This window comes from Copadichromis virginalis, linkage group LG19 (assembly GCF_057382275.1).
Source record: "Copadichromis virginalis isolate Kocher_CV1m ecotype Utaka linkage group LG19, C_Virginalis_male_GT1.1, whole genome shotgun sequence".
Taxonomy (NCBI): domain Eukaryota; kingdom Metazoa; phylum Chordata; class Actinopteri; order Cichliformes; family Cichlidae; genus Copadichromis; species Copadichromis virginalis.
The window spans coordinates 34,484,012-34,510,298 of record NC_140636.1 but is presented as its reverse complement, the minus strand read 5'-3'; the positions used below and the strand labels follow the sequence as shown (position 1 = coordinate 34,510,298).

The following is a 26,287-nucleotide window of genomic DNA, read 5'->3' as shown; positions in this document are numbered from 1 at the left end:
CCAAAATGCCTGCAGGCCTGGTGAGCTGAGAAGCCATTTAATATTCTCCCGTTTATTGTAGTTGCTCTGATCATTAACTTAGTAAAAATGCCGCAAGACAGGTCAGCAGGAAGAGCCATTACCAACTGCTGACTGAGGCTATATATGCTGGTCAGAGTCATATGTCAGACTGCTTTCACGATAAGCCAAAAAGGGTTTCCATTTAGAAGAGTGATTAAGCAAATTTTTGAATTGGAATATAATGCTGGTTTGAAAAGAAATTTTACAGGGACCACAGGGCAGAAATGTAGACATGAACAAGTCCCGCTTTTGGAGGTCTACTTTTGTATAGTTTTAAACTTTTGGAGGTCTACTTCATCCCCCAGTGGAACCCACAGGAACCCTACATCCTGACATCTGAATGGATTAACTGGTCCCATGCATAGCCATACTGCTAATTCATGCTTTCAACACCATGCCCCATATCTGGGAGATGTGTCTGATTGATGCTATCTCCATCTGCCTCAGTGCCGGAGGTAGAGGCCGGAGAGCATTCCGGGACAGGCGTGCTTCTTTCTTTGTATAATTGCTGTACAGTATTTGTCCGTCCGACAGCTGCATCTGCACAGGCCAGCTTGATGAGGTGGATTTGGCCACGGACGCAGAGCCCGCTGGCACGGCGACTCAGAGAGAGTGTTTCAGATGGGGCTTTAGGAGAGGTGGGACGGGGGAGAGAAAGACATATCTGTCCCATGCTGACTGCTGAGTTCTCTATGGTCCTTTGTTCCCTCTGGCCTAGCAGGAAGCCAAACACTCATGGGACTCGTTTGGCTCTGTGATTGTAGGAAAAAAAAAACACCAACTCTTCCTGGCCTGGCTCGGTTAGTATTGTTGTGTGTTAAAATTGCTCACATACAGCAATCTAGAATACATTTAGATGTGCATAGTAATAAGTGTAATGGAAAATAGCTGATCAATCTTTACTATTTCACGCTGAGACGAATTTAACACGCCTTTTCTATCATGTGGAGGGTTCACTTAAGGACAGTGTAGCCTCCATAGCTCTACTCTGGCATATTAATGCAAAAGCAAAGGGACCCCCTGCATCCTCCAATACCACATCAAGTCCTGTAAAACCACAACAGATGACCTTAAGCCATACTCCAGAAAGCCCTGGGCCATTCACAAATTTAAAAAAAAAAAGCTCACCAGGGATTGAGCTTCAGGGTACATGTCAAGTTTGCAACATCAGCACAAAATACTGTATAAACAAGCAGAAAGCCGGTGAACCTGACTCCACACAATTTCACTCCCATGCCGGGAGACAAATCAGTCCTCTAGACATGCAGTCATATGCCTGGTTTAGAAGAGAGCCCTATTCAGAGGAGAGCAGCACACACAACCTGCTGGAATTAACTTTTACCCCTTTACTATACTTTAACCATACTTCCTGTGTAGCTCTCCTTGTTTTTGGGAGCAGCCAAAAAAAGAGGATGATTCTATACAGTTCTTCTTTGAGTAGCAAAGCAGACTGCCAGGTGATACAGTCAGAAAACTTTCCCAGGCTGAGCCTTGGATATATGTTTCAGTCATAAGAAAACACTTATCTGATCAAAGTTATAAGTTTCAAGTGCAACATGTGATGTAAAGCTAATGTGGGATTTGGGCTGCTCTTAATTTATTATCCTCTCAACTCAGTTGTATTAACAGAGGCTTCCTGAGCGAATATCCACTCCTGCCTTTCTGCATTTAAGCTCTTTGTCTCTCTTGCGTCTGATACCTGAAATTCCTCGGCAAGCATTGTGATCATTGCTCCTAAGAAAACTGGCGATAACAGCAAAACAATAATTCAGCGCAGGTGCAGAGTACACCTAGGGGATTTTGACAAGTCCCAGCAGCGCTGGTGGTGTGGTTTGTCTGGAGTGGGAGTGAAAGCAACCAGTGATCCATGATTAACATGGAAAACTGCCACTACAACCACAGTTTCCTCTGAGAAATGGCTGTGTGGCTATGTACAAAGCCTTGAGTCAACAAGCCACATAACCGCCAGCCCTATTAGTCACTAGGAAAATGGTGGGGCCGATATAAGCAGAGAACCTGTACGTGTGACCAGAACACTGGGCGTTTTTCTTTTTCTTGTAGTAATTCAAGTGAATTACTTGTGAGGAAATTCAAACAAAGAACCAGTGTTGATGACACAATGATCCAATTTCGTTTTATCCACTACTTCCAATATTAGTGGCATTTAAACCCAAAGTTATATTTCCTACCTGACTGCACTGAATCATTTTTTGTGAAAAGACTGAATCTGACAATACTGAACGACTTTATGTTGTACATTTTGAGCACATCATAGTGATTATTAATCAGATTGATTGTATTATATGTTTTATACTTATTCTAACAATGATAATAAATTTGATTAAATTACTATTAGCATTGTGGCTGCAATCATTCAATATAATCAGTGTGATCACTTTGTTCAATTTGCTTTACATTGTCTGTCTATGAACAAGATGTTTTAGGGTTCACTGTAACAGTCAAATTATCTGTGTGCCACCACAATCTAAAATGAAAGAATAAAACTCCTGCTACGCTATGTGGAGCAGTGGTTTGGTGGATTAGCACTGTTGCCTCACAGCAAAGAGGTCCTGGGTTTACCTCCAACCATTTGGGCTTTCCGTGTCATGTTTGTAGGTTCTCTCTGACTATTCCTGCTTCCGCACGCAGTCCAGCTACATGAATTTGGTGGAGTTTGGTTTATCTAAATTGGTGTGAATGTGAGAGCGAATGGTTGTCTTTCTCTCTGTATTAGACCTATGCAGAGTGCACTCTGCTTCCTGCCTTATGGCTGCTGGATAGGCCCTGCATTGGGTAAGTGGAAAACGATGGATGACAATCAAAAATCAACTGAAGTGTTGGCTTTAATTTACTGGTCTGATTTTTCTTCTCACATTAAACAGTGAACTTTGGACAGATAAAAGTGGAAACTCTACCTCAGGCCTAGAAATCTGCCTTTTCTCCAAAATTAGAAGACATTACGTTTGACCAAAAACAAATTATGGGGCCTGTTTCTGGTGGGTTTCCGTCCCACAGTTCAAATATATGTGAGGTTAATTGGTTTGTACGTTTCTAAAAGGTTTCATATTGTACAATGTCACTGCACTGTGTAAAACTGAGGTTTAAGCATAATCTCAGTAAGGTACAAACCACCATGTTACAGAAGGGTATAGTAGCAGTACCATCATGGGCACCACGATGTATCACTATAGCTAGAATAATGTACTTTCTTTTGCTGAAAGTGTGTCATTTATTTTCTACTGTGAAAGTCTTCAGACCTGAAGTCTAGTCTAAACATAACGGCTTGAATTCTATGTGGTATGAATTGCAGCTTTGTTATCTATGTAGCTGCCGACGCTGGCCCTGAGTCAGATCATGTAACAGACCAGAGAGAGATGACCTTTAGAGGGGTAACCTGCATGCAGCATACATCCTGCTCTACCCAGCTTTGTTTCCTGCAGAGAACTGATGTCAGAGAACGGCAAGGCAGTGAAGATTATATGAAGGACTCATGGTGGTGGTGGTGAATACACCCTTTACACATGATCATTGGCCCTGACCTTCATACCAGGGGCCAACTGTGATCTACAGAATCTAATGCTGACATCCCACCACAGACATTACAAGAAACACTGAAATGCATTTGTTCTACAGGTCAGAGGAGGAAGCAGTTATTGGCTTGCCATATACAATGTGCTGAGTTTTACGTTTTATGGTTAATCCCACAAAACAGGCAGTTAGGACATTTGGGACAAAGCTGAAGGGGGTCGGAAGAGAGGCTTAAGACTGAAGACAGGAATACAGGAGGAGGGAGTATGACAAGGAATTGTGCTTCCCAGAATCCCACAGCAAAGGAGGCTCCTCATATGTTTTGTCCATCCCACCAAGACTTTTATTTTATGCCGTCAAGCATAAATTCATTCAGTGGGGGTATTCATGGTGCACTTTATTCTCAGTCCCCCCACAAAAAAAGGCAGACAACAAAAGAAACAGTTTTTCTTGATGGAAGAATTTATCACCATGGATGAGATCATTTCTAATAAATAAGAAGTTAAAAAATATGTGATAAAAATAATTTAGATAAATTATTCATAGTCAAACCTAGGTCAACATAAAGACACGTGGCCATGAATAGAAGGTGAGGGTCTTAACTGAAGAGAAGACATGTGAATGGTTTTTAAATATTCCACATTTTTTGGCAGATTTGATTTATTCTACTTCATAAATGTACAAAGACTAGAAGGAAATGCAGAGAGATGAGGACAAAATTATAAGACCTTAACTTGGTTGGTCATGAGATCGGACAGATGCTGAGCTGCCGCTCAAACAGTCAAGCACTGTTGATAAGCACGCATTTGGCATACTGTATATGATGCTGGCTAACTGGCTGCCTGTACAGATGTAAAGACATTTGGCTTATTTGGCTTAGTTGGGCTAAACATCTGAATAGGTAACTGAATAAACAATTTTTACACAATGAGCTAATAATGAGCTTAATTCTTTTTTCTTCTAAACAAACTTAAAGAGGTTTTTTTGAGAAAAAAAAGCTAGATGGAAGCCTAGAAAATAACAGAATACTGTGACTTGCAACAAGAAAACATAAAATTTTGCATGAAAAAAACAACATACTTTTGATCCATGCATGAGCTTAGGAGAAGACAGAATCAAATTGATATGGATTAACAGGGGCGTGTAATAGGAATGGACTGTACACTGAACCATCCTGGAAGACAAAGACCAAGCAGTTTCAAAAACCTGGCTATCACCATCCACCAGCCACATCAACAGCAAAGTGGGATACAAAGAGTGCAGAAGAGGAAAAGCAAGCCGAGGTGTGAGGAGCTTTGAAAGCTAGGAAGAAGTCACTGCAGCTCTGTCAGATGAATCTGGTCCTTTTAAGAAAAAGAGGGTGATAGGTGTAAAAAAGTTCTCAAAAGAAGCCTGACTGCAGAAAAGTCATACGTAGACTGTAAGATGAACTTCTCCTGAGTCTTGCAACAATCCAGCTGCCTCACAAGGTGAGAATACCTCCAGAGTGATATTTGACTCTTTTAACCTTGAGTAATATTACATTATAACATTATGATAAGGTATTTTGAATCCCAAAATAAATTATTTTGTGTTGTTTGTGCATAACAATGCTCAAGTGAGGCCTCAGTCACACCTGTTGGCGAACATCTGGAAACCTCCGGTCTCTAAGGAAAAATGTGCATTCTCTGACCAGTTGCGAGTGATTGCTGGAGGTCGCTGCCAATTGCTGTAAAACCGGTACAACCCCATTCATACAGGCTTAGAGACTAATCAGTGACTCCCTGGCAACTAACCATCACTAGGGCAACGTCTGCATTATGCAACTGGTTGGCAAGTGGTTGCTGGTAGTTGCTAGTAGTTTTCACTGAAAAAAAGTGTTGGTTGCAGCAGTAAGGCAAAACTTTTACTTTGAAGTTCCTCATTTCTACAGCTTGAAAAGTAAATACAGACAAGTCTGTGTCTTCCATGCAAACTACGAGCAATCTCCTAGTGACCAAAGTAATCACAAGCGCACCCTCTTTCCAGCTAGCAACTACTCACCAACTGGGTGGGGAATGCATTTTTTTTCCCTAGACAGGAAGTTGGCAGGAGTTCATTAGCTACACTCTAGGCCTGTGTGTCTGAGGCCCAAGTAATTTCACATTTACTTATTTATTATATAACACAATTAAAAACATAAATGGAAAACCAAAGAAAATAAATATTTTAGTCAAGTGTTGACATCCTAATTTCTTTCATGCAATGGCAATTTGAAAGATGATGTTGCACCATTCTCTATTTGGTTATTGAGTAAATAGTTAAGTAAAAACACTCTGTAACAAACTTACCAAACCACAATATGAATTTCGGTTACTCTGTGCCTAATCAAAAAAAGCCTGAGTCCAGACGCAGAAGTTTTGCTGGCCTGCCGAAAACTGAGGAAAGTATCAGATTCTCAGAGATGTTGACAAACCTCAGCCGCAGACACTACACTTTCCCTGTCTGCCGCCTCCTGACATTTGCGCAGTTGGGCTTCAAAGCTGAGTATTGACTGGACAGTGAAGAGGCCAAGCAACGTGTCTGGACAGAAGAATTACAACAGATCCGACTACAGTATATCCTGGAACTTACCTTGTTGACTTTTTCTCTTGTTATCATTGTTTTTGTTCTTTCCCTCCTTGTTTGACTCATTCCTTTTCTACACTATTTCTTACTCTTGGCGCCACTTGACAGGCAGGGTTAGTAACAGGGTGCTGCTGACATAACAAGCCAACCCTGCTCCAAGTAAGACATATATAGTACCTCACACCTTCTGTAGTAGAATAATTACAGGAGACTGGCTGGATGCTGCATGCACCGGGAAGCTGCTATCTCAGTATATAAGTGAGGGCAAGGCCAGCATGATCTATCTCAGCCTGAGCATCTGTCCTCCCCTCTCCAGTCTTCTTACTCTTTCATTGAGCCTTGGCACCAGTCTTTCTAGCTTACTCTCACTCTCTGTGACCTCACGTTGCTCACGCTTTCCTGGCTTTGAAAACAGTGGAACCTCAGCCTGATATATGAAACCGAGACTTGCATCTACCACTTCTCCAGAGGGAGCACTGTTCCACCCCTTAAAGATCATTCTAGGCTGACAATGCAGAAAATCTGCAACAGTTCACAAGGGCTAAGCTTTAAATGTGAATCATACAAGCGCTCAAATAGTTTCCTGGAAGTGTTCAGAGTCAAGTATTCTAATAGCTATTTGATTAATGTTTAAATGAAGACATTTTATAATGTTGGCCGAAGCATTTATTCTGTTCAGAAAATGACAGAGAAATATGTTGGTCACAACAACTAATGCTTGGAAATTTGGAAACTTAATAGCACTTCTTACAAGCAGTTAGTCAGCTTCGGCAGAAACACGACAGTGAAAAAGTCATAGCTGGGGTATTCATGATTCAGAAACACTGTCGGCTTCGAAACAATGTTGAACCTGCAGCCGAGTCTCACTATTTATCCCAGATCAGTGAGTCAGGACGCAAATATGTCCTGTGAGTCAAGAACAAAGCAAACATATGCATAGCAACTGTGCAATCTTCAGAAGTCTTGTATTGATTAAAAGATTTACTATGACTTCAAGATAATTGTTTTAGGAAGGAGGAAAGGGAAAAAAACTCTTTTATGAACCATCTGCCAAAACATTTCGTTAAGTTTTATTGTGCTACCACAAACACGTGCATAGTTCATCCAGCATAATTCCATAATACTAGCGAAAAAGCCCAAAAAGACACAAGACCCTGGCAATTAGCAAGAGGAGCGCCATAAATGTCAGACATACATGAGCATTTTTCAGTGGGTTGGTGGAGAGAAATTACCCAAATGACAAATTGTCCAAAAAAGGAAATGATGATCTCAGTGCCCAAACGAATTATGGCACTTAAACTGACTTTGAGCGGATTAGAAAAGCACTGGGCCCGAGCCCAAAGTAGAGCACAAATTGACAAGATAAGTCTGAAGCTGTAAGCAATAAAAATCCATCAAAATATTCCCGGAAACAATTACTCCATTTCAACATCATTGACCAAAAATATGGCTCTAGTCATGGTAAAGTGATTAATCAAACCAAAAAGCCTTTTCCAACAAGATTGGAACTAAAACAGTCAGTCATCCAAGCCAAGAAACTATTAAGCCTGTCTGATTAGCAGTCTTTGGAGAATTTGCTGAATGCGCTGTGAAAGAGGCCTTCATCTGAGCAATTATTAGCTGGATACATTATAGTCGCAAAGTTATTCCAATAAATCCAAGAACAAGCAGAACTGGTCAAAGCTTAAAGAAAGAAAATAATCTCCTTGTACTATTTTAAGAGCAAATAGCATGGGACGCACCATGTTAGGTTTTCCTACCTTTTACAGATTTAACTTAATACTTTTCAGAGCAAGTCAGAAAATTCATACTTGCTTTATTTGATATTAGTTCTACTTAGTGTGTATTAAGGATTTAACATATGAACCCAGTCATCTGGCTTGATTTATTGCAATGGTAAACATATCCAGCACTAAAGTTGTTGGTAATGAACTGCTGTTTGTTCACGAGCCTTTAGATAAATTCTAAAAGCACAACGTGTCGATTTTCTGTAAGCCTGTCTGTATGAGAGCAATTGTAGCTGAAATAAATATTTCAAAACCACAAGAGCTGTATATTCACATGCATTCAACAGTGAAGTGAAAGGAAAAATCTGATGATGAGATAAAAAAAGCAGGTTGAAATCTTATTCTTTATTTGCTCAGATTAGTTTTTCACACTCTCAGCTCTCTGCTCAGTTCAGCTACGGTTTGTCTGCTGCTCTGCACAGCCAGCAACCTGCCCGGTTCTCTATGTGTCCATAATCTGCTCTGTCACGTCTCAATATTCCATCTGTGTCCCGTTCAGCCTGAAATAATTATTCGTCTTTTATCTAACTACAGTCTGCTAGCTGCTACATGAATGACAACAGATGGCTAATCTGGTAATTGCTAATAGTAACACGGCTAACGTCAACATGTTAACACTAAAGATAACGGTTTAATAGTTTCGGTGTTGTTGAAACGGTATCTTTACTGAAAACCTTCATAAAGTGTTCAGTGTTATAAACATTAACTACTTCAGCTTTTTGTGAGCAGAGGAGCTTTGTGTTCGTCTGTCTGTAGCAGTTGTGAGTAAGGTAGAAGATGCAAAGATGGCACTGCTGGCATCAATACTGCTGCAGGAGTATCTTAATAATCTGAATATCCTTTGTTTTTTGGGGGGGGGGGGATAATCAACCTACTACCCAGTGCATCACCGTGTCCCATGAATCACTGTCCTGAAAGGAAATAAACTAAAGTGACAAAAACGTTTTTTGTGCCAGGCTGCTAAAATGCTTTTAAATTCCCTGTAACATGAGAGTTAGTCAGAGCTCATTCACAAGTCTCCAGTGGCCAGTTATGAATTCACATTTTTTAGCTTTTCTCATTTTCAGCTTTTTTTTCTTTTTTTAAACTGATATAGGACCTTCTACACTTTCTTGCACTTTTCAGTAAATCTAATGAATGAAATAATAAGTTATTGCTAGTTTGTTAGCTGATAGCTTGCAAACCACGAGTAGTACCTGCTGTATGTCATAACCTTTCCAGTGTGGCAGGCCTCAGTTTCTAGCTGAGAAAAGGCTTTAGTCTTCTGAGCACTGGCAAAGCTATGGGCTATTTCTGCCTAAAATAAGAAGAGTTAGGTAATCACTTACGCAGTGTGGGCTGGCTGTCTTGTAGTCGAAGGTCGTGTGGTCTTGGCCTTTGTGGTATCAACGGTGTCTCTTTCTGAGGGCCTTTTCTGTGATTGGTCTTTCTGGAAGGGGTTGGTGCCAGGTTGAACACGCCTCAGGGCACCTCTATCACGGATGTACACCTGTTCTGGAGCCACCTCTTCACAGCGGGCGCCCTGGAAGCCTGAGCGACACACGCAAGTATGTGGCCGGCTGCATGAGCCACGGTTTTGGCAGGGGGGCTGACAGTCAGCTGAAGAGAGACCACAGATGGAGATCAAGTTATCAGCAGGTCAAGTCAAGGCATGTACCCCCTGTGTACGAAAGGGCAGAAACAGAAAAGGCTTTGCCTGAACACAAGGGTCCACTTTAAATTGATTTAATCGAGGGGTCGTTAGTTTCACTTTTTAACCAAGTTGCTCTTATTCCTTCAGCAGAGCCCCGACCTAAGAGCCTGTAGGGGCTGTCAAGCACAATTTCTCTTGTGTTTTAAACTGACCTGTTTAGTCTAAATGTATATAATCACTTAGATTAAATCCTTACCCAATTTCACTCTGAGGTAAAGCCTTTAAGACAAGTTCATGGCTCTTTCCAGTGAAGCTGGTATTTCTATATACAGAGCTTTCCTAAAAAGACCTTTTGTCTCTGATCTAGAGTCCAGTATGTGCGTTCACTATAGCGCAGCCAGTTCAAAAAGGTAATAAAAGCAAGCAATCATAAAAAATGAGCAAATAGGAAAAACTGTACAGAAGGCCAACTGCAAATATCTGACACTTCATCAAAGAAATGTCTTGTAAAGCTGAAAAACAAACTAAATCTGATGGGGCTTACGGTACTTAAGAGATGAATGTGTGCATAATATTTATCAATAGTCTGAAAATACAACGTACTGAGGTTATTTCATGGTCATGGAAAAATAATCTATGTCACTCTACAAGCCCACCCACATCCTCCAGACACTTCAAATACTGAAAAACACTGTGGCACGCAACTTACAGGAAATTCTGACTGATACTAATATTATACTGATATTTTGGAGTGAAACTTGAAACCAATTTTCAGCAATTAAAATTTTTTGATGTATTAATATTTGAATATTACAGTTTTATCACGCAATGTTCTTGACATACATGCATACAGTACTGTGCAGGTCTCAAGCTATCCCTCTTTTCTTCATATTTTCTTACAAAAATGCAAAAAGGGTTCAGAGATTTTTAGAAACATGCAGACATAAATGGAAGAACAGAGTCTGCACAATTCTAACAAGCTCGAAAGTCAATGTTTGGTATGACCACCTTATGACAGCCTAAACTCTCTTATCCAAGCATTCTTGCCAATTTTGTTTAAATAGTCTTCAGGAATAGTGCTCCAGGCTTCATGACGGACATTTAAAGGTCTCCTTTCGGTGTTGGCTGCATTTTGTTTCATTGTCTGTCAAGACAATCGCACATTGATTCAGTAATGTTGAGGTCCAGGTTCTGGGAAGGCCAGTCCATGTTTTTCTATGCAGGCATACTTTTACAGTATTGGTACTGTGTTCGGGATCATCGTCAAGCTGAAAACTGAAGCTGTTGCCCATCAGAAGCTTTACCATGTTTTACCAATGGCTGGAGACATTCCCTTCCTTAAGAACAGCATTTTGATAGCCACCCTTCCACTGACACCATTTCTCAGGAGGCTTCTATGAACAGTCGATGGATCAGCTGAAGGACCAGGTCCTATATCAGGTTTTTGCTGGGGGGGGGGGGTCTCTTTCTTAAGGAAATGACTTTCTGATATACTGTTCTTTTAGGCCTAATACTTCCTGTTTTGTCACTCGCCCAGTTTCCTCAGACTTTTTTAAGGACACACTGCACACTGTGCCAAGACATGCCAGTCTTTGCTCCCATTTCTTTAGTTGAAAAATGCCAAATTACCCTGAACAAGACTCAGTCCTGTCTATTGCATATGATGTATTAAACACAAACAAATATGCAATAACTGCTTATTAGCTTTCCAGAAGTGTATTTCATGGACTCCTTAGCAACTTGCCGTAAAGATGCTACCACAATGATTTGCATACTCTGCTACATGTGCTACAGAGAGCGCTCAGTGGAGGCAGGGCTGCTCAAACTTATGTGGTGATGTCAAAATTCGTTTTCGAATTGCTCCGCAAAGTTTTCATATTGACTGTACCACAGGATATTTATGTTGATACCATATATATATCAATATCAAGCAGCTCTAATACAGATAATAAGCTCTCAATCTCGGGATACGAATGTATGCAGTTGACGGCCCTCGAGGATTCATGGCATTATCCTCAAACACTAAATCGAGCCACTGGTCTGTAGTGGCTAAAGCAAACAGCGGCGCTCTGTCAACATGGCTATGGAATGCTATTGACACAGATGCTGGAGTGGACACTGACAAATCACAGGCAGGAACGCAGCCACAGCTCTTGGCAGTGAGGAGCGCTGGCAGTCAGATGGACCCCACTGGGTGCGAACGGCGCTCTACCTGCTGCACACTTCCTGTTATTGCAATACTGGTATGACTTTGGACATTTTATGTTTCCTTTTAGTCTTGAGCAAAAGCACAAGAGGACCCCGAGGATGCTGTTTCTGATGACAGCAGATCAAACTGACAGGAGGAAACACGACAGCGCTGTGTAACAACTGTGGCGTCACACATTTACTTTCAAAGATAAGATATGAGTGCCAAATCTGCGTTTGTAGCTCTGTTTTTTGGTTTTCACATTAGAGCCCTTGAATAGTTCATTGAAAACCACTACATTATGCATCGTCAGGCTGTGGTATGATCAGAAATCCTAACAAATTGCGGCTTAAATATCAGACATTCACCGCTCTTTTCAGTTTCATGGTGGAGCACATTTTATTTAGACCACCTAATTCATTTCTTTTTAATTACTCTGAGGAAAATGTACACCCCATTTGATGAAGTGTACACATGAGAAGAAATGTGGTTGTAGATTTGTATGACTTGGTATGTGATCCGAATTTTCCATAAAACAGGGATTGTCTGAGCTCTACTTGGCAAGAATCAAAATACATCATCTAACTAAAGCACGAGCTGGCTGGATGCCACCGTCTTGTCCGGAGTCTGCTTAACCTCAAGTTTGTGGATGAAGCAGTGGATCAACTAGGCCACAGATTCCCGGGACATTATGCTGGAGGGACAAACTAGGTGTAATCAAACTGTATTCTTCAAATAGGCTTTTAGAAACAAAATGACCAAAGTGCACGGAGAGAAAAATAACCGATTCACGGCTGGCTTACGATGAGATATGTTCAATCGCGTGACCCGTTTTCAGCTGCGAGGCGCATAATTGACACCAGACAAACAAATGCTGCCTGTGCTGACAGCAGCACAGGCAGGTCAGTGACTCTGGACCTGACATATGCCCCATACGAACCTCACATAGGCCGTGACGCCGTATACCGTGGGTATCTGTGTTGTCTCTGTGCCCTGCCTCTGGGCTGTTGAGCACATTGTCACAGTAATTGCTGCCGTCCAGATTTGTCTTGCACATCATTAAAACTAATTGCCTCGCATTCCATCCATTTCACAAATATGCGCAGCAATTATTACTTTGCGAGAGTAATAATAAAATGAGAATCCATTGGAAATAAAAGAGGAGAAATAGCAAACATTCCTGGCATTTGCCGCTTCAGCCTTAATTATGAGTGAGGCAGACGGGCCAAGTTTTTGGAGTTTGCGTCCACATCCAGTCATCTGAAAAGAGGGGGGCTGCTGGACGGGTATCGAAAGCTTTGATCGATGAGCGCAAACACGCTGATCCACACACATGAGAAATGAAGGAAAAAATCTTTAGTCTTTAATGTCCAAGTGGCATCTTCAAGGAAGTGCTTGACAGCTATGGTTAAAGCAAATCTCCATCCAAAATTCACTCATGCAGTGAAGAAACACTTTCCTTTAAATTGCTTCATTTGGGAAAGTTCTTGGTTGCATAATAACTCCTCACCAATATATAAGCAATGCCAGGGGTTTTACTGTTTATAGTTTCTTTATTGGGTTACAGTTACCTCATAACTTCAGGTTTGCATGTGCACGTAAGTCAGACAGATTCTTGTGCCTCTTCCTCTGGTCTCTCGTTTCCAGCTCAGCGCTCGTTTCCAGCACATTACAGTCCACCAGAGATTTGCCTTCCCTTCTCTCTGATTCAAAGTAACACAACCCATTAAATCTTTACAGTCCTTTCATTCTGCAAAGGGTGACCTGAAACCATATCTGACACAATACAAACTTGTAGAAAAATCTCCTCGCTTTACACAGGTCAGAAGAGCAAGCAAGAGGTAACCTGACATTTCTGAAAATAATATTAGTATTGAAAGCCTAATCACAATAATCTCAGGCAGGACCCGCTACAGGCTGAGAGCATTATGCACCATTATGAGATTTAGAGGCTGAAAGCTGCTCTGGAGATTAGAATTTAGTACAATGTGATAAAGGGCTCGACTACAAACCCTGAATCTCAGAGGCAGGAAGTTGGAAAATAAGAATGAAAGTGCAATTTGAGCAACTTGCTGCAAGTTTGCAATCTCCGTCCACATGCATGCGGATGCAATGTTTGCGAAGAGGCTCAAGATTCTGAAAGGCATTCAGAGCATCGCAGGCATGAGTAAAAATCTTGTGACTCAACATGTAGTGGGGTAAACCTCATGTGATGACAGCAGGAGGCTCTTTTTAGGAGTCACCACAGAACCTGACAGATCTCATGAAATAGGTCGAGTGTTCAGGATTGTGGGGGCCACGGCGAAGAGACAAGCTGAAAAAAATTCCGCTCATCTGGACTCCCTGTCCACGGAAGAAGTAAGAATTGGTCTATTGAGCAGTTAATACAATTGACCTTCAATGCTAACCATTTCAAGTGAGTGTTAATCTCTCCGCAACATGTGATTTCCACATGGCTGCTGGAGCGAGTGCCATCATTTCATGCATTCCCCGAATGCTAACTTTGCTGTCTATACCCAAACTGCTGTTACTGTAACTTTGCAAGCCTTCATTAAATGCTCATAAACACACATCTCTATTTTTATAATTAAAACCATAGGGGGAGTGCGCCTGACGCTGTGTGACTGATCCCATATTTTCTCTTTGTGGTGAAGCTTACAAGGGTAATATTTCACTAAATTGAGGTGCTTCTGTCATAGACGTGCAGTTACAGTCACAATGTGGGTTTTTTCTTTGCTTGTTTGTTCCAGTACAGTAGTTAAAAGCTTTTCTTTTCCAAAATCTGTGTGTGTGTGTGTGTGTGTGTGTGTGTGTGTGTGTGTGTGTAAGGGGGGGATTTGTTAACCTACATCTGACCCATAACAATGTATACATTACTTTTAGCCATGCTGCTGTGTGCCTCTGCCACGCCCCTCAATCTCCCACATTCAGCCCCTAATGGGTCACATGCTGGGCCAGTCTGTTGAGGATATCTGGATCGGGGGGGATTGCAGCTAGTAAAGCTGACTCTGTGAGACGTGGTGCTCTCCAAAAACCCACAAACCCCATCCTCGTGAGGGATCACAATCCCAACAACTTCCATATGGTCTTTAAGCAGGAGGGTGCTGTGATATATGGTTGGCTATGGGTTGTGGCCTCAGTGAGAGTGTGTGTGTGTGTGTGTGTGTCGGTGTGTGACTGAAGGAGAGCGGTGCTTGCTGTTAATGTTCATCTGTAAGTGTCACTCAAGCTCAGGCTTTCTTCTTGGGGTCGCTGAACGATCTACTTCAGCAGATGGACTTCTCGCAACACGATGTCACGAATAAAGTGTCGCGTGTTAATGAAGTAGCTTTGTGTGACTAATTGCGCTCTCCCTCTCGCCTCTCTATTTAATTCTTAGCAGCTTATCAACGATGATAAACAAAAGAGGCATTTTACAAGGAGATGTTTGGGTCCAGACACTGAGCAGTACATAGTTTTCACCACACTTTTGTCTGTGGTAGCAATTAGAAAAACATGTGGTGTAGGAGGCCAAAACAGGGCCCAATTGCAACCTACAATGAGAAGCACCAGCTGGACTGGAGAAAACAGCACTCCTGGTTTGGGAAGACAAACTGAGAGCGGGCTGTCCAGTGTCTATGTTAATGATGGGGTCTGGGACAGTGGGGTGTGTATTGATTACAGGATCTGTCTAACAGGCCATAACTCTCTACAGGACTGCCAAAGGAGTGTCATGCCCCAAAAGTGTAAACTGTGCAACCCCCACAAATCCACACATATGACACATGACGTCAACAGAAACACAAGCATCCTAAAAACCTCTTCCTGTTTTTGTAAAGCAGAGAATAGTGCTATGTTGGCCAGGATCTCGCTGGTATTAGGCCTGATGTCAGTTAAAATTCACTCCTCCAGAGTATTAATGAGTCTTCTTTTTTGAATTTGAATGACTAATCAGTGGGAATGCAGGATTTCTTTAGTGTCTTTGTCTTCATCATATTGGTTGGGAACTAAATTCTTAGTGCTCTACATTAAGGGGATCCTGGAAATCCCATAGAAGCTTCACATTTACACATTTTCCTATCATCAGTAACTCTTCTGCTGCCATTAATAAATAAAATATTCTATAAAATATTCTCATTTTGCACATAATAGACAAACTAGGTCACCTACACATTACAGGAGCTCCTCAGACATGGAAAGCCATGCCGTGAAGCTCCCAGCACACAGTTTCTGTGCTGATGTTAATGCCTGAGGAGGTTTGGAACTGCTCATGAATCAGAGCCGCTGTGACTTTTACACACCGTGGCCCTCAGCACTTTGTGACCCCGCTCTGTAACTTTAGATAGTCTGCAACTTGAGTTGCTGTGAATGCTTCCACTTAACAATAACACCACTTACAATTGATTGTGGAAAATATGTAGGAGGGAATGTCATGAACTGACTTGTTGCAACGGTAGCATCCCACTACAGTGCCAGGCTTGAATTCAGAGAGCTCTTTAGAACGACCCCTTCTTTCACAAGCGTTTGTAAAGGCAGACTGCATGGCTAGGTGCTTGATTTTATTCAGGCACCTATTCAGTGAGATTGGAAACACCTGAATTCAAAGATTGAAAGGTGTGGCCCAGTACTTTTATCCATACAGTGTGTATGTGGCGTGTGTAGACAAGGGTGCAAATAACACTAATGTGCAAGTCCAGATTCTTCATTTCAGCATATGTCAAAAGATTTGACTTGATATGACTTGATATGTCTAAATATGTCAAAGTATTGGGAGTCACAGACTTTTAAAAAATAGAAAGTGATGCAACAAATATGCTGAAGCAAAGATGGCAGACCTGCATTTCGGGGAACTGCTTTGAAGGTCAGAAGACACGTGCATGTACTTGTTTCTTTGCCAGCTGCTTCCCACATGTTATAACAAAGATGAGCATTAAATGCATTTCACACATAAGATCAGGTTCAAAAATGAAGTGCTGTGATGAATAAATAGACAAAGAAGAAGGCATGGTCTTATACTTTTATGGTGAATGCAATTAATGAATTAATTTATAAAGAAAAGGCTTTGTAGGAAGGGATAACCATGAAATTTTAAACAGCAGGGTCGAGCCTTTACTGTACTGTCGGTGTTCCAGACAGGAAAGTTGTAATCCTGCTCAAGCTACCCTGGGGACATGATGGAATCAGAGAAAAATGTTGCTTGCTTTATTTTTTTGCTTTGAGAGGAAAGTTACCTTGTGGTGGCAAAGGTAAAAACTGAGGGAGAGCGATGTTTCTGCATGAGGAGTTACTTTAGAGCCAGGATGGTGCTCTGAAGAGCACAGCAGGCCAAAGAAAGCTGGAAGGGAATCAAAAAGAAACTCCTTTCTACCACCTTACACTCTGTCAATCAACAACAGCCTAAGAGACTGACAACAACTTTATTCCTCCATGTGAATGAAGCACCTTTCATCTGCCCTCTCTAAGAAACAACAGGGTTAAATCAGGAGCCATCTGTGGGGTCACGCTCTCACTGTTAGCCGTACTTGCAGCATGTTGCCATATGTATCACGTGCTTTTGTCAAAACACTGTGATGTATAGTGTGGTGAAATTAATTCTGCCGCTCAATCCAAAAGCGTATGCTTCGGGGAGCACTACGAGCCGGGGGTATAAAGAACGGTAGTTCCTGTCAGTGCTGCAGTTACCCTTTCCCCACTGTTTCCTGCCCTTAAGTATTCTATATTGTCCCATGCATTCACTCTGTGTGTGGCAAACCATGCCATTAATCTGATTAGTAAAACAGCCATCAACCTTCGAAGCCAGAACAACCCAGAACAACTTTAGTGCGCTCTTTTAAAGTAGATAGTAGTATTTATTTATTGTCATTGTCAAGAACAATGAAATTGCGTTTGGGGCTTCCATACAACCCAAAAAAAGAAGAAAATAATAAATACCCCTTAAAACCCAAGTGTACATATTTAACCCAGTGTGACTCCAATGCAATAAGACAATCCTTAGCAATAATGTTCGTAGAAATTCAGACAAAGACCTGAGAAACATGACAAAATACAACAATGCACCCATTCAATATTATTGTACTGTGAGATATGATATCAGATATGATAGTTATCTATTTAAGAAAGAGGGGGGGGGGCAGGAGGGGGAAGAGAATAAAGATATGATGCACCAATGCAGACCAGTTCATTGCTATTAAGAAGTTGGATATGGTTATTGTCCGTGAGAGGGGGGCAGAGAGTTCAGGAGCCTCACAGCCTGTGGATACAGGCTGTTGGCCAGTCTGGATGTTCTGGCCTGTATAGACCTGTACCTTCTCCCTGAGGGCAGCAGATGGAAAAGGTGGCACGCAGGGTGATGTTGGTCCCGCAGGATACTGTGCACCCTCCTCAGACAGCGAGTGGGGAAGATATTACTGATCTCTGGCAGACTTGTTCCAATAATTCTGCCAGCTTCTTTCACCACCCGCTGGAGTGCTTGCTGGTCGGCCTTGGTGCAGCTGGGGAACCACACTAGAAATCCATACGTCAGAACGCTGCTGATGGCACAGTTGTAGAAGTTCAACATCAGAGATCTGGGAATGTGTGCGCTCCGCAGTCTCCTCAGGTAGTAGAGGCGCTGTTGGGCCTTCCGTACAACTGAGGTGATATGGTTGCCCCAGGAAAGCCATCCTTTTCAGCACGCGGACTGAAATATTTCAACAGCAGTTGAATAAATTTCTATTTCTTTTTTAAAATAAAGAACATCTGTCTTCTCCCGTCTTCTCTGCTGCCATAATGAGGTGTACACTGTTCAATTTTAAGTGACATAAGTATTTGATGAAATTTTATAAAGATGTTCGTGTCCTTTTCCTTCAGTTTGGCTTTATGAGAAAATACCTCACCTATTTGTAGAATCCTCATCAGCTACAGCTGTGTTTTATGTTTTATGTTTAGCTCTAAATGAAATGCATATAATAACTGGTAATCATCGGCATAGTCACTCAACACATGAACTCAGAGAGTTCAGATTGGGACCGTGCTTTCTCATATGTAGCACACAAAAGAAGGTGGCCTTCCTTAGAAGTGTTCTCTCTGCTTGAAATACTCAGTTTTGTTGAGGAACAGGATGGAGCTCAGACTGAGCACACAGGATGTAACACATATGACGACCACTCGAATTCACAGGTCAGTTCTCACATGGTCATAAACGGACATCACACTGACTGCATGATCCTGGGCTAGGAAGCACTGAATGCCCTGTGGTACTGAGCTGCCCATTTGCATTGTAGCAAACAAGCTCAGGGCTGCAGTCGTCATGCTAACATTATCACTCTGTGCATATTAGCAGGACTGCTTTAGGTGCAGCCCGACAGAGCATCTGTGGCTGCTACTAAACAAACTACAGTAAACTGCTTCCACTTTGGCACAAAAAACCCCCGTGTGAGCAATCCGTAGTACCCTATCCACAAAATGATTTACTGCCAGCCACATGAGCGCAAAGATATGAGTGGAAAAAACACAGTAGTGTGATTTAAATCTACATTCCGGTTACAGGGGGCTTTAAAAGTTTGGGTTCTTTTTTTCAAAACGTGTTTTAAACCAAAACTTTAAAACAGTAATTTTACGCTGGTGTACAAGACGTCTAATTGAGGGTTACTGTATTTATTCTAAAACATGCCAGCAGTTCAAACTTCCCCTCTAATTCCATATCTAAGTATCTCACTGTTTTGTAAATAGTGGTTATTTAGAAGCCGGTGCAACAGATTTGTCGGTACTAAACAAACATGCTGCTTTCTCTCGTTTTTTATGGTTTACTACTTATTGATGTATTTAGTCGAGCTGATGGTTAAAACAACACTTTAAACTGATGGAAATTCTTATGTTTTAGTTAGAGTTTTGACCATGAACTATCTGCAGTTTTCCATCTGAGAGCTGCAGATAGTCACGAGGTTGTTGACAGCACCAGTAATGGAGCACACTGTCTTATAACTAAGGCAAGGCTGCTGCTTGGCTATTAGTAGTGAAGCTACAATATGGGCTCCTTCTGCTCCTTTTTTCTGTGCAACTGCACTTTTGATGAACAGATGTGAATCATCACACTGAGGAACTAAGTCTTAAGTGCTGACCCAGAAACAAGATTCCCCATTTAACTCACCAGGAGCTTCGATTCTACTTACAAGTAAACAGATGGAAATATAGCCAAGCTTGCACCTGGCCTCACTTTACCAGCCAAACGCAACACACACACACACACACACACATCTTTGGTTATAAGCCACCATAAATAAAATTAATATTCTTTAGGTAAAACTGTGGTAATAAAAGCCTATAAGCTTTCATCTGTAATAAAGGCAGTTAACTTCACCAGAAGGCGAACAAGCATGACACAGCAGAGGAAATGCAATGTTCTTCTCAATGATTCAAAGCCGAACAGTCAGAACTCGCTGGCTATTTTTGGCACATGGAATTTGCTTTAATACATAAACAAGTCTGCTAACCATCAATCCTGAACTTGAAAACAGAGATAGTCAGCACCAAACCTTCCAGGATGTGGGCAGGACCGAGGATTTAGTGAACCAGATGACGATCTCTAATCAGACGCACGACCGAGACTGAGACGTCAACCTTTTAATAAACACGGCTCTTAAACGTAAAAATAGGCGCACTCCCGGGACGACCTGTGATCCAGTTCCTGTCACGTTTTCTCTGACCTCAACGCAACTGAACAAGGAGGTATTGTGAGGAAAGCGTGATTCTAGACACTCAATGCAGCCTCGCGGGTGAAGCCCTCAGCCGCCACTTTGTATTAGACAATAGTTCAATCCCTTCAGTGAAAATTTCCTAGACACAACTCAGCCACGTTATGTTTTTACTTCTTGCTCCCGCCCGGCACGTTTGTTCCTTTTCTTTCCCCCACTGTGAACATGTTTTCTCAGGTTGCCCTCTCCCAGTAAAGCAGGCTGGATGTCGGGCAAAGACGAAGTATAGATATCCTGAGCTTGTTTTCCTCCACGGAGGTCTTCTACATGGGGGCTTCCAGTCCGCGCTCCAGTCTGGGGCCTTTATGTTGGCACCTTGCCGGCTGTGGCGCTTCACTCAGCTGATGATAGCATAGCCTCCAGTCAGACCTGGGTCAGGGCCAAGCCGTAAGAGGGTCCAGATGGTCAGACAGTCCCCTGGCCTGCTCAGATCCTCCGCCTTGTTTAACATAGGGGCGCTAGGCTGAACCTGTTATTATCTGGCAGATTAAAAGTATTTACTCTTTTAATTTAGGTAACTCCAGCTCCACATTAAATGTAATTTACGCCTTGGTAAGTGTGCCTTTAACTCTGCATTGAGGGAGGGGGGGAAAAATGGAGGGAAGCTTTGTGTTGAGCACGAGGGAGGCAGATCTAATAAGAAGACCGCTGGAGCCAATCAGCTCGCTGAAATGTGCGTGAAACGGGGTTGCGTGTGTGAGGGGGAGATAATTAGCAGAAACAAAACAGAGAAAACAGTAAACAAGTCAAAGAAAAAACCATGGCCAGTTTTACTGGATGTCACTTAACAGTGTGGGTTTTACTGCGCTTGTAAAATTTAAAGATAACTTTTACTAAAAAAAAGGTTTTTCATTCCAACCTGTTATTTTTGCCTACAGCACAACATGCAAGAACCAAATGTGGAATGAGTTGCAGCAATCTTACTTTAGGATCATCTGAAATAGCATGTCTAAAAAATGGATTTTCTCCCAGAGATTAGGGCTGCCACGATTTGTCGACTAGTCACGATTACGTCGACTATCAAAATCGTCGACGACTGATTTAATAGTCGACGCGTCGTTTGAAGCTTTGTAAGATCACAAAAGACGCAGGAATAATAGCAGGATTTAAGAGTGTAATAACGGACTGAAACAGAAGATGGCAGCATTGCATGTACAAGGATGTCAGCTGCCGTTAAACCCCGAAGAAGAAGAAGAAGCAGCTGTGTCCCAGAATTCATAGCGCGGCCCAGCGCAGTTTCCAACAATGGCGGCAGCTGGTTAGTTTTAATGTTACTCTTATTATTCTTTCTGGGTCACAAAATAAACGTTTAACATATTTTCAGGCGAGAATGTAGCTGTGTAAACCTCAAATATCTGCTCAGTTTATCAGGACACCACATATTTTCAAAAGCGCTCCGACGTTTTCGGAGACATCTGTTACCCACTAGCTCGTTAGCGAGCCGGGGGCTAGGCTCACTAGCGCCATGAGAACACCGGACTCCCCGCAAATCGTTTTCAAACCCACCGCCGTCTTTCGCTACTCAGGTTAAATATATATGAGTCACTTAGATAACTTAAAATGTTATTGTTTGGCTTTTTTTTAGTATTTTATTTGTTCCTGAGTAAATCGGTTTGTCTGAGATTAAAGTTATAGTTTTTACACAGCTGAATAAACGTCAAGCAGACAGCTGATTATCAGAAGTGTGAGATGCTCCAGAATATACTCCAGTGTCCTGTTATATTTTAGATAGCAAGGAGTTTATTAAACTTCACCGAAACAATCCGCAAATTTCATTAAAATTTAATAAACTATCATCTTGTCTTTATTTTTAGTTAGCACAGACCTTAAACACTTAAAGCTGTAAGCTAATGATAGTTATATAAGAGCAGATGCTGCTGGTGCAATAAGCTGTAGTTTTGCGTCCAATGGATGATGATCTGATTAGTCGACTAATCGCAAAAATAATCGGTGACTAGTCGACTATCAAAATAATCGTTTGTGGCAGCCCTACCAGAGATAGTCCATATGCAAGCTAAAGAAAGAAACAGCAACACTGACCTGGGCTGAAAAGCGCTTTTTCAGCCCAGGTCAGTGTTACATTTTAAAGATATGGCTCTGCATTCATTCACAGCCTGTGTCTTCTGTTCCACTTTTAATTATCTGGTTATTCAATACTGCTGCAGTCGAATAAAAAGAAGCAGCAGTTCCACCCATAATTAAGGACTGCTGTCACAAAGACAGCCAAGTGCTAAGTGTCGGTAATTTCCAAGCGAGGGTCTTACATGAAAAGAAAAAGGCAAACACTGCATGATGAACATGACCATGGGGGCAATAACACTCAGGGAAAACTTTCATAGGGCAATTCCGCTTGACAGGATAGTCATTAGTAGCCATTTACTATGTTATTTTTCAGTCTGAGGGCCTTAGATTGTAAAGCCTCTCTGTCTGCAAAGTTTACTAGCAGAGGAAGTTCTCTTCTATATAATGCATGGCAGTGTGCTTGTGTGCCGCTTCACCAATTTGTGTGTCCTCGGTTGCCAAACTGAGCAGCCAAATCAAAGGATATCCAAGCAAGGTACGTTTATTTAAAGTTTACACAGGGTACTGAGTTAACGACACTTACGTTTTATGCAGCGGTTGGTTCCTGGTGCCAAAGCCCAACCAGAGCAGCACTGCTGACCTCCACAGACATTCGGCCTGAACAAAAGATCACAAAAGACGAGAAAAACAGGGTGAAATAAAAGTTCTTTTTCTCAGGTGTTAATCCACAAGGCAATAACTGTGAGTAGGGTGAACCTCCTCGCATGACAAACTGATCTGATTGCAAAGGCTGTTAAGGGTTTCAAATCCTTCTGATGTGGCTAGGCTATTGATAGGAACAACTTGGAGATTACGCTATAATTGCATTTTATTTAATAATGAAAAAAAAATTCAGGGCAAGTCACGAAACTTTATCTGCGTGTGGACCCACAAGTCCCTCGTGCTGTTATGCGAGAGTCCAGGGTGAAGACAAATACAGAGTTATCTGAGCCCTGGAAGGATTAAGCGAGGCAAACGGGACACGAAAAAACACCCTGCATCTTCTATAAATCATAGAGCAAATGAGAGATGACAAGTTTTAAACAGCTATATCTGGATTCTTTTACTCGTTAATCCTAACTGGTAGTCCAGGCCAATTTTTGCGGCGAGATAGATGAAAAGGCACCAGACCGCAAGAGCAACTCTGGGGCAACAGTCAACACGCTGGCATGGCTCTGTGCCCCATCATCTTTTCACAAGATATTACAGTAAGTGGATGTCTGACTCATGGTGATTTGAGAAGATAACGGGGATTGACTCATTGACCTCAGTTGGATCGCGCTCAGTGGATGCTCTGAGTGTTACTGAGGCGTCACAGGGATAAAATGCAGTTATTTGGACCCTCTGGCAAGATTAGTTTTGTCATAAATCAAACACATCAGGTCAGGCTCGTGCCAAAGACATCAGTCATCACGTTCAAATTCCATCAAGGGATTTATGCATGTAATGGAGACCTTTATACAACATATTAGTAGCATGCCCTAGGCTAAAATATAGGTAGATAACACCTTGTTCGCACCTTGTTATATTTTTATTTAAACCTTAACATTAGGAGGCATAGAATTATTTCACCGCTGAGCTATCTGGATCAATCACCTATCTGACAGGTGCAGCGAAAACAGAAAGAGGAGTCACACTGAGTCAAGTTTAATGTAAAGGAGAGCTAAGTGAGCCCAGCTCTGCCAGTGCTGCGGGGTACGGTAAATGAGCGAGTGGGAATTCCAAAGAGGAAATGTGTCATGCGAACACTTTCTCTAACAAGCAGCAGATGATTCATCTGAACTAATAAGTGTTAAAATCACCACGCAGACTACTAAAAGGTAATGTTCCGGCAGATTTACGCAACGCCCACCTTTATGTTGCTCGAAAACTCAAAGAACCCCATTCATTCAACGCTGGAATATGTGTTTTTGGCAACATCAAGTAAGGCATTCGCCCTATCCTGCAATAAAGCATGTTGGATCTAATCCTGTGCCGAGCGATTTTCTTTGCACGCTGCTTTAAACAGACAGCACCTCGATGTCTGAGTGATGGATTGGTCCGAATGTGCTGGTTTTTTCAGGTTTAATGGTTCAGACCAAAACAACATAACACATCTGCTACGCAGAGAGAAAGGTACATGTGAGCGCTGACATCATCATATCCTGTCTGTGAAGCCTCGTGAGTTTAGTGGGGCATGCTACTTCTCAAGGTCCTGCTCACCAAAGGCATTACAGTAGAGTCAGTAGCAAGTAGGTAGCTGGGGTAGCAGGCTGTAAGTGCATATCATATGCAGGCCCATCTATTTCTTCTAAACAATCCTCCATAACTTGGACATATCAATAATAGACCTGTTATGCCACACAGAAGAAATGCTTTTTATATATTTTCTGTGACAGCAGTCCAAGATGAGCCGTTCAAATCTCCCTCTGATTATTATGTAAACATTCACCCTCCAGTGTGTATCAAGCTTTGTCCCAGTGGAACAAACAGGAGTGGATGCAGGAGGCTTCATTTAACAAAAAGAAAAGAGGTCTAATATGGAAACAGCCCGTTGTCCTGTTTAGAGTTTAACAGAGACCCAACAGGAGATTTGCAGGCTGGAGCGAGTGCCACTGGAGAAACAGGTGTTTCTGATCACCGAGCAAATTTTTTAAATGCTCACCAGCCAACGCTTTGGTGGAGCCACTACAATACATGGCCACAGGCAAAAGCCTAAAACTGGAGCACTCGCACTGAAGCAGGCTGCAGCCACTCTCCTCCTGCAATTTGAATATACTGTGTGTAGTAATGGGAGGAAATGGTGATAATGCAATGTTAAATAGTTCAAACACAGTTCACCCATATGCATCACATTTGCTGTTCATTACTGCCCCCACATCAGCCCAGTAATCAACGGTGTTTGACCTCAGCTATTATTTCATGTTCTGCCATGACCTTGATAACAAAACCCATACGTTATTATAATTCATATTTAGTTGGCTTAAAGCTGTCACCTACTGGTTGACAAATTAATGCAGTATACGGAGTGCTTTGGGGGAATGTGCTGATTTACCTTACAGGAAGAAAGATTACGCTAAAGGGGCCACCATCACTGCAGTAAATCACATGGACTAACCGCTACAGCTAAATAGGTCACACGTTCCTCCTAAAGTAGCCCACTGCTGCTCACCCAGAGTTTGATAAAGCAAAGTAAAACTTTTAGACTGCTGACAGTGGGGAACTTGGCCGTCACTCTTACCCGATAAGTCGCTTAGTGCTGGCAGAGCTGTGCCTGCTGCTCTGCCTGCGGTTCACTCTGTTTCGTTGCTGCTGGCTGGTAGGGTGTCTGGCGGTGCGCCGCGCACCATCCCTCGGCGCAGAGACAAGATCTTCCCCGGAGGTGGCAGCAGCATGGACCGGTCTTTCTTTGGATATGTGCTTGCGATTCTCCTGAGATGATGTCCCCCTGGGCAGGCGGACCAGAGTCCTCGACTGACTGGTCCCAGGTGAAGAGTCACTGGATGTTCTCGAGGACGAACCGTCCCGCGGTCCCCTCGGCGAGTGACCTCGACTGATCCCCCGGGACTGCAGCTGGTCCCAGACCGCCCGGCCTGCCCCCGCACCCTCTTTCCTCCCACCTGCCGCGTCCCTTTGACCGTCACCAACTCGCACGAGCACAACAGTCAAAATCATTAAAAGAGCAAATCCTGCACGGTCCATTTTGGGCATGCAAATTTTTTTGAAACTACCGCGTAAAAGGACACACGCGTTA

The 26,287-nt window shown here is 42.3% G+C and overlaps 1 protein-coding gene across 1 annotated transcript in view; it reads right to left on the bottom strand.

Moving 5' to 3' along the window:
• The window catches only part of LOC146686653 (latent-transforming growth factor beta-binding protein 2-like), a 94,041-nt gene extending 67,796 nt beyond the window's left edge, over positions 1–26,245 (bottom strand). The window contains exons 1-3 of the mRNA XM_085442578.1: positions 25,775–26,245; positions 23,099–23,172; positions 9,290–9,560 (exon numbers count right to left, since the gene is read on the bottom strand). Of these exons, the coding sequence (XP_085298704.1) occupies positions 9,290–9,560; positions 23,099–23,172; positions 25,775–26,244 (815 nt within the window). The 5' untranslated portion in view covers position 26,245. The remainder of the gene's footprint in view (positions 1–9,289; positions 9,561–23,098; positions 23,173–25,774) is intronic.
• Positions 26,246–26,287: the final 42 nt, after the last annotated feature.